The 14643-nt window shown below is 40.0% G+C and overlaps 1 protein-coding gene across 4 annotated transcripts in view; it reads right to left on the bottom strand.

Moving 5' to 3' along the window:
* Positions 1-14643, bottom strand: part of gdpd5b (glycerophosphodiester phosphodiesterase domain containing 5b) — a 49993-nt gene that overhangs the window by 17160 nt on the left and 18190 nt on the right. For all 4 annotated transcript variants that reach the window (XR_004501857.2, XR_004501858.2, XM_033630990.2 and 1 more), the window contains exons 2-3: positions 13258-13431; positions 1972-2075 (exon numbers count right to left, since the gene is read on the bottom strand). Coding sequence is in view for 2 of the 4 variants with exons in the window: in XM_033630990.2 (XP_033486881.1) it covers positions 1972-2075; positions 13258-13374 (221 nt within the window). In the remaining 2 variants the exon portion in view is untranslated. The remainder of the gene's footprint in view (positions 1-1971; positions 2076-13257; positions 13432-14643) is intronic.

The raw sequence follows: 14643 nt of genomic DNA, 5'->3' as shown, positions 1-14643 counted from the left end.
AAGCCAGCGCCACTGTGTCACCCGCTGGTATAAACAAAGCTTAAGTTGACTCACAATAATGTAAATGATGACACATATGTCATATTGACAATGACAGCCTGGAGTTATTTGAAGGCTTTCTCTCACAGATAAATAGCAGGGTAATATGAGTTTAAGGGCCTGTGGCATTATCAGTTCACAACAGATCTGCAGGGCAGGTAAGTGGAGAGTTGAAAAACAAGGACACACACACAAAAAAAAAGATACAAGCCTTGTGAGTGACTAGACTGTTGCTGTCTCCAAAGATCTTTGCTTTGCATGCAGATACAAATCAAGCACCCTCAAGCTTAATGCTTTATTGTTGCAATAAAGATACAGCAAAGACGGCAGCCTCAGTGACCACAGACACAATTGTTGGGCTGCAGGGGGAATTCAGACCAAAGAGATTATGCGATTGTTTTATTAATGTTTGGGCAGTAAATTACTGACTGCTGGTTTCTGTCTCAGAGCTTCGGTAGGGAAACAAGCGCAGGCTGGTTATCTTTGTTGCTGCGTTTACTGCTTGTCATATTTTCTTTTTATAGATAGATGCAGCCAAACATAGTTCTACAGACACATACACACAAATATACTAATATATCGATGTCGCTCTGAGCTGTATTGCTCAAAAGAATGACACTGGGTGTATCAATAGCTTCTCGTCTGCAGAGCAAAGACAAGTGTATGCATGTGCACATGTGTGTTCTGACATGACAGCCAGGGCCCACAGCACTAATTACTTTCAAAGCCTTATCAGTAATTCCAGTGGCACAGAGCCACAGCAGGGTCACTTAGTGCTGCTGCTCCTAGCCCTTTGTGAATAAATTTATACTGCAGATGGACTCGGACACTCCCTGTTGCTAAATCACTGGAGCACATGAGGGCAGGAATGTCATCTGAGTGATTATCTGTGGAAGCCAAAAAGGAAGGAAGGAAGGAAAATGCAGGAAATTTGTACATTTCCTATTAAACAGGAATGGCGAATGTTTGTATGCCACAACTGACATCCAGAGATAAATAAACACTGGTCAGATTGCTGATAAAAAAGGGTCAGGGTGAGGAATAGTGTATACAGGGAGGAAAAGCTGTTGAGAAAAAGGCTGTAAATGTAAAAGGGATAAAGGAGAGGAAAATGGGGCTGGGATATCACAGAAAAACTGTATTGGGAAAGGACTGTGAGAAGAGGAAGTAGCAACAGACGATAACAAGAGGAAAAGGTGACATTGTAGAGGTTACTGGGAGCAGGTGGAGAGGGGGAAGGGAAAGGTAGTTGGAGAGAAAGACCTGGGTATGTGACATTATAGGACACAACAGCAGTGAATTACAGCATGTACAAGAACATGCAGAACAAAAAACTACAATCAACATCAGATTTTACTGTTAAATTAAACATACTTTGGAGAAAAAATGTCTTAAAAGAGCTGTTTCATTGACATCTAGAGGGATGATGAAACTGTCCATCAATGCTCTGAAGGGTGTTTCAATTATTTGTTTGTACTTTCACCTTGTAGACTGGCAATCAAGTATCTAAATTTGAATTTCGGCAGCACTCTTTGTAAGAATTATGCGCTTAAAAGGAAAATCTTAGGTGAGGTTTTGCTTAAAACATGCAAGTGAAAACAGATGAATGCTCCTTACAAGTTTGAAATTAGTCCTACTTTGGTAGATTACAATATTTTTAGTCACATAACCTTGTCGTCATGTAAAAGTGGCGCGGGGGTGAGTCATCTACAGTATAGGAAATGTTGGGTGAGCCATCCCCATTATGTAATGGTGTAATCTGTGGGGGGGCTGGGTGGTCTCCACTCAGATTAAGGCAGAGGACAGATTGCACTGACGATTAGGAAATCAACAAACAGGCGAGCATGGATAGCTGAAACAATATGGTGACAGGTGTGCCTTCAGCTCGACCTGACAGGCACACAGGAGCTCTCAATCTGACTACGTACTCACCAGTTGAACTCATTGTAGTCGTTATGCGCCTCCCACCAGAAGTAGAACCAGACCAGCAGCAGACAGAAGGTGAAGAGGAGGATGAGGGACCACAGCAGCTCCCACTGCGCGCGCGCACACACACACACACACACACACACACACACACACACACATACACACATACACACATACACACACACACACACACACGCATAAATACAGTTAATTATTTCTGTCGACCCACTATGTTTAATTATAATTTAATTAGCATTGACAAAAGAAACATGGCTTAAGTCCATTTAATGCAGAACAGCTCTGAATGCTGCCAAAACAAATGAATAATATATAATTATTGAATTATACTGTTGTGAGCACAAAGCCGTTATGACAAATTTACGTGGGATGATTTTGTATGGATGATTATTTTGACAACCACTTCGACTTCCGCTTTTCCAGATGGTCCTCAGAGCAGAGCTCATTAGAAGTACACTTTCTACAAACTTACCTACGCGGAGCACATAGAATCAAACTGGCTGCTGACCTCTGCAGGGAGTATTCCCTTATACACTTTGCTCATCATCAAGGAATGACTTTTAATAACTTCACAGGCAAGCCAACTAATTACTGTCCTCATCTGCCGCGCACTTTTGTATTATGGCAAATATTAAATTGGCTACATCTTAAGATACACACAGACAGAAACACACCTTGAGGCCATTCTCAGGAGGATATGTGCAAGCAGGCATGTTCATCTGTCTCTGTCAGCGTACTTTAAACAAAGCTAATTTTTGCTGTGACTCAGGCAGGAACCTTATGATCTTTTGATAAAGCACAGAAAGTTGCTCTTAATTAAAGATAACTTGGTGCACCTGTAGGAACTGAGCAGCCATAGTGGAATTTAAATGGTGTTGATTGGGTAACACACACAGTGGTGAATGGATTAAGACCGTAGGTTAAAGAGTAATAGGACGTTGACTCATCTGACACCAGTGATCACATGAGGTGATAGGGCGTGAGAAAACTACACACATTTTAATCACATTGTTAGACAGTAGTTAGGCTTGCTCAGTGACTTGAGTTCTTTGTAATCTGGACAAACTGCAAAAAAAAAAAAAAATCTGATCTCCCTCCGGGGAAAAAGGTCACATCACATCAAAAGGTCGACTGTATTGTGACAATTATAGAGGTCAAGTGTCTACTGTAGCAAGTCCTTAGGAGGGCTAGAGATTTCGGCCAAATACATGAATACATTTGCATGAACAGTAAAGATGTATTTAATTTATCTGGTGGTTCCAGCTCCTCAAATGTGAAGATTTGCTCATTTTGTCTTTTCTCTGTCACTTTAAATTGAGTATCTTTGGAGTTTGGACTGGTGATCAGACAAAACAAGCCACTTTGAGACACTACTTTGAGCTCCAGGAACTCAATGATGGGCATTTTATAGAATGAAATAAATGGAGAAAATAAAAACACAAGGCCAATCTATATTTGTTAGTTGCCATCCTTTGAAAAATATCATGTATATGTGCATTGTGTGCACTGTGGTGTCAAGATAAAGACACTAAGCTCAGCAACCTTGGCATACCAACTTGCATACACCATTGTTGTGTGTGCAGAGGATCAGATTATTATCGCTGCGACCAGCTGATGCGACACACAGGTAAGACAGCCTGCCTGACCTGCTTGTATCTGCTCTCATCCCCGGTGTTTTTCCCTTTGTTTTTTCATTTGGACAAAATCAAAATGCTCGCTAACGTTAAGTAAGGAAGTTTTGAAACATGATACAACCTGGAATTATTTCAAACAGTGCAGAATGTGAAGGTCAAGTTTTGACCTCAAGTTTGTTTTAAGAGCTTTCCCACACATCAACATTCAGACCTGAGGTCAGACTTAATGTGGAAATCACAATGGTATGAAGATTTATTATTCAATTTTTGGGCATGGTTTTATGGCATTACAGAGATCAGCTGTACAAAAAAGGGAAACAAGCCCGAGGGATATCTAATTCAATCCCCTCTCATATTTGGACATGACTTCTGAAGTACATCTCAGACGTGCAAGAAAAAAACATGTAAGGAAAAAACTTTATTATGTAAGAAGCCCCGCTTACATCATATAACAAGGGCACCAGATAGGTTTGGATGCACATGTCTGTCTTTACAGGAGGAAAATGGCACTAAAAAGTAAAAGCAGTCTTCCCAGAAAAACACTTCTTTTTCTAAAGCAAATAAAGCAAGTACTGTTTGACCCTTCAAGTGTTTTTCAGCTTTATTATAAAACACCCACTACAAAAAAACAATGTTTAACCTTCACACTTGTACCTACATTCGGATATGTCTTCTGACAAAGAGCACAGCAAATCAATTCCAGTAACAAATAGGTTACCATGGCCTCTGTGAGAGGCAGCTCAGTGATGAGAAAGCAGCAACCCTGGTTCCCATGGTCCTTAACGATTACCTGAAAACACCTGGGAGATCTGACCTTGCTGCTGAGAGAGGACATTGTTCACCACCCCCTTTCATCCCCCCTTCACTCCCTTCCTCCTCCTCCTCCTCTCTAGATTATGATGGACGGGACCCTGTGAGAGCTGCGATGGTGTGGTGAATATGTTACCCACACTGAAGGTCTCTTAAATTAATTGGATCACCTAATAAACTGAATCCCAACGTCATTTCTGAGAGCTGATGCTAAATGGGATTTTATTATCTACCATAACTCACACTGCTATATTGGCTTAAATGAAGCAATTATATATCTCTTAAAGCAGTGTGAATTTATGCCAATCTCTCCGATTACTTTCATGCACACAATAAAAACTGCATCCAAATGATACTGCAACCATCACCGTTTATCTTTGTTCTGAATCAGCTGGGACAAGGGGAGGAGATCTTGTGTGTCAACCAGCATGCAGTGCAGTTTATTAGCTCTTTATAGTATGTATGTAGTATGTTTAACATACAGTCCTCCTTTTGTGTCTTTTAAATTTGACTTGAATTCCTGCACAAACTGTAACAAAACAATCCTGCATTGAAGAATAACTGATCTCGTTAGCTCTGATGTTCTCTTCCTGTTTGCTAGCTAACTCAGCAGCAGAGCTCGTCCAGCCTGACAGTACTTGGCCTGCCCTGGTGACATCACATTACCATTCTGCATGGCTGGCATTTTATCCAGGCACAACACCCCATGGCACGGACTGACAGTGCGGCAACAGAAGTCTATCAGAACGCAACAATCACTTGGGAGTGTTTAAAGAGTAGTGTACACTAACAGCCATCCGTGCTTTGTTCTGATAATTATTCTGACTGGTGTTATGCTGTTCGCCCCTTGGAGAAATCATAAAGGACAAAGAGGACAAGTTCTCCTTGTGAAACGTCCAATCTATTGAATTAGCTGTCATTCAGATCAAATGATGTGGTGTGCTGTAATTAAAACGTAATTTAAAAAATACTGGAATGTCTTTCAGAAACTACCAAGGACTCTCTCTGTAGCTACTCGAAGTAATGTTCTACAGACAGCTGCAAGGGGTAAGATTAAATATATTTCTAAAATAGTGAACAAATTTGATTTTTAAACCAGAGATATTAAAAGGATGAAAGCCGTAGAATAGGCCTTAGAGAACAAACCCCACTGCTAATAACAAAGGGATCAAATAGATCAAGGAGAAAATCACTGCAGTATGTAAACACTCATTTTAAAACCTAAAAAAGAATATGCTTGCACTTAAGTCACTGGAGCCTCTGCATAAATGCTATGAACATACAACTCTTAGGATTATATCTGATATGGATCCACTGCCCTTTTTAGGTGTTTGTGAGCCAAATAGAGTGTTGCCCTGGTGAAATTACAGAGAAGGCCTGCTAAAATCACTAAAAATAGTATGAAACTGATATATTATCGCTGACTCACTGCTGCGTCAGAGGAAATTGCATCAGTGATTTAACATCTGAGAAAAGCAGGTGTGGCGAGAGAGAGAGAGAGAGAGAGAGAGCAGACAACTTTGGGCTTTGCTCAGAATTATTAAAAGACACGTAGCAAAGAATGTTGTAGAATATTAAAAGGGGGTGCATTTAAAATCCCTTCACAGGTGCTGTGGTTCAGAACCATTGCAGTCCAGGACAAGCGAGCAGCTTTGCAATAACAGCCAATGCAATTTTACCTTTTTGCGTTCATGTCTCCTGTAATTCTGGGAGGCCTTCTTATTATATAACATATTTTCTTGTTGAATTGACACCATCACACTAGCTATGTTGCGAGATCACAGCTCCACAAATGTATTTTCTCTTTATTTTAAAGCCTGTAGCACACAAACGTTACTGTGCTCAGCTGCTTTCCACATGTGCAAGATCTGTCTTAAATAGCTCAGCATCAGGTCATTTGAGTAACTAATTTTAGTAAATCTAGCTAAACTAAAACTATATTGTGACCAGAATTTTCCAGCCCTGATGGTAGTTTGTGGGAAGTATCCTCCTTGGCGTGTGGTGAATGATTGTGGTGCCAGGAGGGTGGAGTTTACCATGACTATTTACTGTAGTTATAGTAGATTAGAGTACGGAGATATGTAATAATCTTACCTCTAAATACTTAATATTTGTGTAGACTTTTTGGCACTTTTAATGTGGTCCTCTGGGACAAACCCAGTCAGTGATTCTTTAGCCTGACGGTTACAGAGATTTCTCTGATATTTATCTGCCCTTCTTTTCCCTGTAGGAGCATCTGCTAATGATAATACCAACATGACTGACTGACCATGTGCTCTCTCTTATCCCTCTAAGAATGCTTCAATACTGTATGTCAAACAGGATTTAGGCTACAATATAGTGTCATACCCATAGGATGGTCAATATTCATGCTCAGCGACTGCCCATGCATGAAAAACCTGTGCAGTCGAGCAAACACACACTTGCTTACTTACTCAGATACACATAAGAAAACAAATACACATGCTGTATAGTTATTTAAACAAAGCAAATGGCAATTAATATACTTGTTTTGATTGATGATCTGATTTGCAAGTCAACCTCGGAGCAAATGCAGATCCTGGATGCAATGTATACATTCATACACAAAAACTAGTCATTCTGCAGATTCACAAATCAAGTTGGGAATTGCCATGTATGTGTGGAAATTTATGCAAACTTTCCTACCAACAGTGAAGCCCCAGTAGCTTTCTGTGCTTAACTCTGACCCCCTTAACAGCATGTACACAGAGAGAAGATAGCCCAAGAGCTTATGAATCACACAGACAAGCATGTGGATTATTAATAACTGCACACCAGAACATTTTTTGTAGAGATACTGTACATACTAGCCAACAGGGGAAAAAAGAACTACATGAAGAAACTGTCCTTGTACATGTACAGCGCGTCACCATGTACAGTGACACACTGGAAGTTCTCTACAGCGATAGCACAGGACAACTTTCTGAACACTTTTTGTGCTCGGATGATTATGTGCTTCTGGCTGTGATGTAACTCTGGAAATTGCAAACTCAGTCTATGTGGGCTACAGTACATATTGGCTATATGACAAGAATAGTCAGAGGGAAGACAAACAGCAGCTACTGTATAAGCAATTTACTGAGAGATGCTGTCTGTAGTAGCACTAAGCTTAGAGAGTACATCAGTATCATTATCTATTTTAATTGTTCAGCTATAGATACTATGTAATATGCATCCAAATCCCATATACAGTGTTCCGATAGCCAACAACACACAATGAAATGATGCATTCAATTAGTTCTGACAGCCTGACTCAGTGTGCTGCCATCTAACATGCCAACACTGTGGAGAGAAAATATGCTGTGGGATAGTCCTGAATCAATTTGCAGCCAAAGATAAATACAGACAGATACAAACAAACCCATACATGTTGTGGATAAACCTGAAGACTGACAGAGAGACATTTTTCAGCTCACACAAAGCAGGAAAAAATGATAAAGTTGCTTTCATAGTTACGCTTTCGCTGACGATGCTTCTTTCCCAGTGAGGCGCAGGCACAGCCTCACATGCCTCGATCTTCACCGGATTTAACACCTCAGTCCCTTGTCACATTCCTGAGCATATCCAGATAAGTCCCTGGCATTTCACACAGGGGTGTGCACTGCTTTATAATGTAGCCATACTAACACGGCCATGCATACAATGTAAAAGTGTGTGCAAACATGCGATTGTGGTCCTGATAACTGAACAATGAAAGTGAAATTATCCTCCTCATTTTAGCATAGAAAAAAATTACACACTGTCGACAGCAAAAGTTATTCATTTTCTTATATTTAATTCCTAAAACAGGAAATCATGCTACCATTCCAGCCAATAAGCAGAACAAGCGCGACATGGCTGGCTGACCCTGCAAAGCTTCTCCCTTTTAAACCCCCATAAATCTGACTGAGGCCCTACTGTGAGAGCATCACCTTTTTTTTTGTCCCAGTATTTGTGGTTCTTGTCAGCCCCTCTTGTGAGATCAATACTCTGGCTCTAAACTGAACTCAGGATGAGACCTCCATCCACAGACTCTGTGTCATTGAAATATCATTCTACCGATTTCACATTGTATATGTTTTGCATTGAATGGATGCTTAAGGCAGAGCACAAAGCACAGGTCATGCACGGTATTCATCACAGGCTAAACAGTCACACACCAGGAGGTATCTTGGGGATTTTCTAATTACAGCGGATAAAGTAAATATGTTGTTCAGCAACCGCAGAAGTTATCAGAGCACTTAGGCGTTAACAGCTGGGTATTTTAGACTCAAGTTTCTTTTAGTCCCTTAGTGACGGCTGCTTTGATTCTTCTGCAGTGTGTTACATTTGCAAGGCTGCCAATACACCTTGGTGACGGCCCTGAAACTAGAGGCACTAATTTAAAGTTTCTAAAAAATTACTCCTATTCTTAACAATAAAACTGTAGCCTCTGCCACATTTTTGAAATCTACAAATTATTCTCTCACCCTTCAGGGCCTTGGTTTCACTATGTGGAACATGTGAGTGTGTACTGCTGAGTGACTGGCTGCATCTTTGCAGGCAAAGTGGGGGAAACAGCAGATCACCCGACGTGTATTTATCACATTTACATTGATGCTTCCATATAATCTTTTTATTATCAGACAGTCATTATTAACTGATTTACATTACAGTAAGAGTGCAGGTGTAAGGCTGAAACTAACTTTCTTTTATGATTAATCTCCTGATCATTTTCATTTTTTATAGTGAAAACCTGATCCCAATTCCTAGAGCCCAAATTGACGTCTTCAAACTTCTTGTTTTGTCTGACTAACAGATATTGAGATGCCATCACTTTACACTCACAACAGAGAAGCTATCAAAAGGTAATGCTAGTTGGACTCTAACAAGTAATCAGGTAAATAGCTATCAGTTACTATTCAGTGAATCGCCTTAACAATTACTCAACTAGCTGTTTCAGCTCTAGTTAGGTACATACAGCAATGCAGTTAAAAATAAAAAGGTGTTATTAACATATTAATTTAGCATTTGATGAAGCGTCTTTGAATTTAAATCACATCCTACAAATTAGTGTCATCAAATAAAGTAGGCAAACCTTTAAGTAAACACGTGAAAGCCATTGGTGAAAAAAAGATAAATGTTTTCTATCAATAATATTGATTAAAATATCCCGAAGCACAACAAAACCAAATGTAGACTTTGCCCTGTGTGACTATCATATTTCATACCGATAAAATTCAAAAAATTACAGAAGAACAAAGATGACAGATGCCCTGGAGAAGATGGGAGTTATGGAGAGGTGTTTTAAGACCAACTGAAACAGCATGATCTCTCACTCTGTTCGCAAAAGTAAGAAACGTTCAGAGGATGCCAAAACCAAATAACGTGGTAACAACTACGTATTGATTAAAATGCATACAACACATGTATAGTGGCTAACTGACAAGCCAAAATCCATATGAAGTATTGCCATTCACCACATTAAAACACATCAGAGATCATCCATCATGCCCTCAGCCTCATCATTAAGTCACCTCACATCTGATTTATTGGAGTTGATGACCTTTCAGTCTGCCTGCTAGAGGGACAAGTGGACAAGTATGTGATCAGGCACACAGAATGAAGGAAAATGAGCTGAAATGTTGAGGTCCTTCAGAAATGAATGAGTCACCCGTCCAAAAATTGAAATAATACAGAGACTAAATTTCACAGGCATGCAAGAAAAAGGCAAAAAATAATTTCATGATCAACATTAGGGGTGGGTGAAATCAATACAGCATAGTATTGTGATATTTTGTGTGTCAATATTGTATCAATACATGGACTACAAGTATAGATATTCTTATTATAATAATTACAGCTTACTAGCATAATAAAATTCATTACTTTTTCAGTCCACGAGACACATTTTGCTGGAATAAAATGATTGAGACATTATTTTTAAAACTTTATCTGATTAGATAAAACAAATGTTGACAAAGTTTTCCTTTGGGCATTATATGTTATTGCAATACTTGCAATCTCATTGTATCGTATTGCATCCCGATGATATCGTACCTTGTGGCCTCTGGTATTTTCACACCCCTTATCAACATCACAACAACTTTTTGATTCTGCTGATTTGATGTTCTCTTGAAACTGTTGCTTTCCAAAGCAAATGAAACAACAATATGCCATTTAGTGGAGTCACCATTAGTAGAGCTGCTTGCCATGGGTAATTCTGTTCTCTTATTTGTCCATTATTTCACAGGCCAGGGCTAATGAAGACGGCAAGAACACTGATAAATACAGGCGGAGCAGCTTTGCTTCTATTTTTGAAGCCTTTTGTGTGACTGAATGGTAAAGACTGGCTAAATGGAAATACTTTCAATTATTACTGAGAGGCCAGATCGCCTTGCACTTCATGACGTGGGCTGTCTTCCTACAAAGCACCTTGAACACAGACAAAGACAACTGCACTGGGCCAGCCAGTCAGCCTGAACGGCTCATTACAGTGGACAAAGATGAAAAAGGGGAGAAATACCATGATCCGCTTGTAGATTATGAATGAGTCTACAGTTGTTTCAACATGAGATTCTCAGTTCTCACGCTTCTGTGATTCGCTCGGGTCCAGTTACGTGTAGCTGATACCTGTCCTTGATTGGTCACAGTTTGTTTACTGGGATCGTTAAATATGCAGTCTTATAACATCACCTTGACCTATGCGAGGAAGCATCCTTGATGGACATGACAGCTCTCTGCTCACTCAAATGAATACAGACAAATAAATAGCAGAGTATACAAATCTATTCCTCTATGCTTAACAACTATTGACAGCAAAGAGGCACCCTTAGTAGTTGTCTACATTTACAATTGTAGTAGAACGGATCATTATGGCTCAATCACTCGCTATATAATCACATTAAAGGAATGTTGAGGGGAAAATATCCACATCCTGAATCAACTGAATGGAAACTGACTGCAGCCTGCAGAGTGCATGTTCCCAGCTGTGTGCTTCTTACACCGAGGTCAAGACTAGTGCTATCCACCACCACACGGTCAAAACAAAGGATGAGCACTGTGAACACAGAATGCTGACTCAGCACTATGCTATCAGCTGGACTGAAAGACAGCCACTTGCCACAGGAAACAGAGCTACACGGTGTCCAGTTTCCTGCAAACAGGAGGGGAAAAAAATCTATATGTCTTTATTTAGTTTTGCAATGCTTTTTATATGATCCAAGAGCTATTAAAATATAACCACCCAGTCATGCTTGTGTTATTTTTATCTGTTTGTTTACACACCTAATGCAGGTTAAATTCACACTACATAATTTCTTTGGCATCTGCGTGCTGAGTAGCATGAGTCTATTGTCTGTATCCTGGGTTCCTGCTTGTCTACAGTAGCCTATGGTATGTGGACATAAATAAATTATACAGCCTAGTGTCTGAGCGCGTGTGAGTGCACACATGGGAATGTGCTGTGTGTTTCAGTTTGTTGCAGCAACATAAGCGGTGTGTCCTTCCTTAATACAGGGTAGAGGAGATAAAAGGGAAAAGGTCAGGATAAATTGCTCATCTTGTGTAGGCTGTATTATGGGCATAATAATAAAAGTACAAAAAGCACAGCAATAATCTTTGTTTGGGAGCTGCATGCGGTGATGAAACATTGATTTGAAAAACAGCATAATCAAGAGTGTGAGTAACCACTTACCAGCATACATTTGAATGTTTAAAACTTATTTAACTCGTAGCCTTTCCAGACTATAATACATGTGACTCTTATTCAGATGCATTAAACAATAGCCAGGCTCTATAAGAAACCCACAAACAAACAAAAAACAACACTTGGAGGATAATACGAATAACAAAATCTGATTAAACTCATACAAAATGTGCAGAGTGAAGGAGATGACAGACTATTGGAAACAGTGGAGTATTGTGATACCAAATGAACCTCTATGTGGAAAGCTCAAGGTTACTGAATGAAGGATAAGCCCGCAAGGACATATTTGCTCAAAGATAATTGTTCATTGTAAATCAATGATGAGAGACAAAGGTATCTAGAGACCATACGGTGTAGGAGCACACTGCTACGGATGATGAACACAGACAGATCTATGGGTGTGATATGGTTTTTCCCTTGGTACAGTAACAGAATACGTGATAACATCCCACCTCCTACACAGCCATCTTGTTATTCAGAGCTGTGAAAATACTCACATTAATGTAACAGCTATGATAATGTCTTTTAAATTCAGCAGCTAAAAATCAAGTGGAGGAACACCAGATTTTTTTGGTGCTAGGTCTCTGACAGATGTAGAAAACCGGCGTGAAAAACAGTGACATCAAATTAAATCTAATAGAAATTCACATTTTTCAAGCTGAAAATTGATATCATTCTACATCAGTCTCTCTGGACTGTACAGTTATTGAAAATGACCTTGACAAGATGAATTACACAGAGAATGAGATGATCAGATCTCATTCACTGCCAACCTCATGTGTGCACATGTGCACAATATGAGCGTGTATACCGCTTACAATGATCTTGTGATATGATTAAAGTGAGAAAAGAAAAAATGTTATCTATGATCTCCTGGGTGTAAATGTTAAGTAAATCTGTAGGACGTTAAAGATTCAGACTTGCAGTATAATGCTGTAAGGTCATAATAAGTGACTGGCACACAGGTGATGTGTTTCATGTAGTAACCACCATATACATGTTCTGTATCTTGCACCAACACGTGACTGTGTTCTGGGGAAAAAAGTTATTGTGTGTGTTTTTTAAATAGCCGACAGCCTGATTTACAGCAACCCTTATTGATGCAGTTCACCCACAAAAGAGGCTTCCACCCCCTCTCACCTTTGTGGTGTCATCATGGGAACGTTGATAGCGTTTCCAGCGGCAACCGTAGATCCCAGTGATACATGACAAACACAGCTGGCGCTCATAGACCTGGAGGGGTTGGTGCTTCACCATGCTCCTTCAGTCAGTCCTGCTTCCAGAGCTCTAACATCCCACTGACTACCAAGTGTCCTGTAAGAAAATAAAAAAACACAACATGAAATGTTTGCTTTAATGTTGATGCAAACAACATGATTATAAAAAGGTGGAGCTGAAGAAGAGCACATTGAACAATCCGAGGAACAAACAGTTACTACAGTAACCTGTCTGGCTCTTTGATAGAAAACACATGCTGACCTGAAAAGCACCGTGCTTTGATACAAAGCCCAGCCTAAAATTAAGACCTTGTTTCCCAGCTGCCGTTTCCAATGACAACTGAGACTGCGAGGAGCTTTCATCAATATGATCAAGGAAAAAAAAGAAAATGAAATTGAAAAGAGCTTGCGAGCCCACTGTCTATTGAACATCACATTAAATTACAGTGACCATGAATATATCACGCAGTCACTACATATCTGGGTCAAAAGACAGCATGCAGGCCCCATCTCTGCCTTTTATGTCAAGCCCAGAAAAAGGCCAGGCAAAGAAAAGGCCAGCAGGTGTAACAAGGATGTAATGTAACAGTGGTATTATAGCAAAAGCCCTCAACGTACAGTATTAAAAAAAAACTTTTGTACAGCAATAGTCAACATGGCAAGTTAACCTAGCAGGCAGAACAACACTAATTCTGTGTTGCAGTGAACCCAACCAGCGTCACGACCCTCTCTCAATGTGGAGGAGCAGCAGAGCACCATCACACTTTACAAAAAAAAAAGCCAGCACTCCTTTCATGCCTGTCTAGTGTTGTTGTAGTGTGTTAGTGACCATGGTAGGAGCACCAGGCTGTGTTGCTCGTAAATAATCAGAGTTATAACTCGGTCCTCCAGTAGAGCTGCTGCTGATTCAGCACGGAGACTCTGCAATCAGCTGTAATAACAATAATGATATTACAGCAGTGCTGGCTGTTATCACAAGTTTACCTCACTCTCCTGGGACATGATGGAGCCTGTTGTGCTGCATCAGATCAATCTGGGGTGGAAAGTGCATCCTGATGGTATCAAAAGCATAAATAAACTGTGCATAATTAATGGCATCTTTCTGCTGATGAGAGTCAGAGTGATTAAAAGTGTATACACACACACACAAACACACACAAACATGTATCCCTGAAGCATTTTAACCGGTGATATTCCTCTTTCCTCGCAGCATATGGCTAAGTCCCATCTGATGTTTCAGAGCATTTCTGCATGTTAACTACACTCTTCCTGCTGTAATCAGGCTGTCTCAGGCTCTGGGCAGCTGCTC

Source organism: Epinephelus lanceolatus, chromosome 4 (genome assembly GCF_041903045.1).
Source record: "Epinephelus lanceolatus isolate andai-2023 chromosome 4, ASM4190304v1, whole genome shotgun sequence".
Lineage (NCBI taxonomy): Eukaryota > Metazoa > Chordata > Actinopteri > Perciformes > Serranidae > Epinephelus > Epinephelus lanceolatus.
The sequence above is the reverse complement of the archived record's forward strand: the minus strand, read 5'-3'. Positions and strand labels throughout refer to the sequence as shown.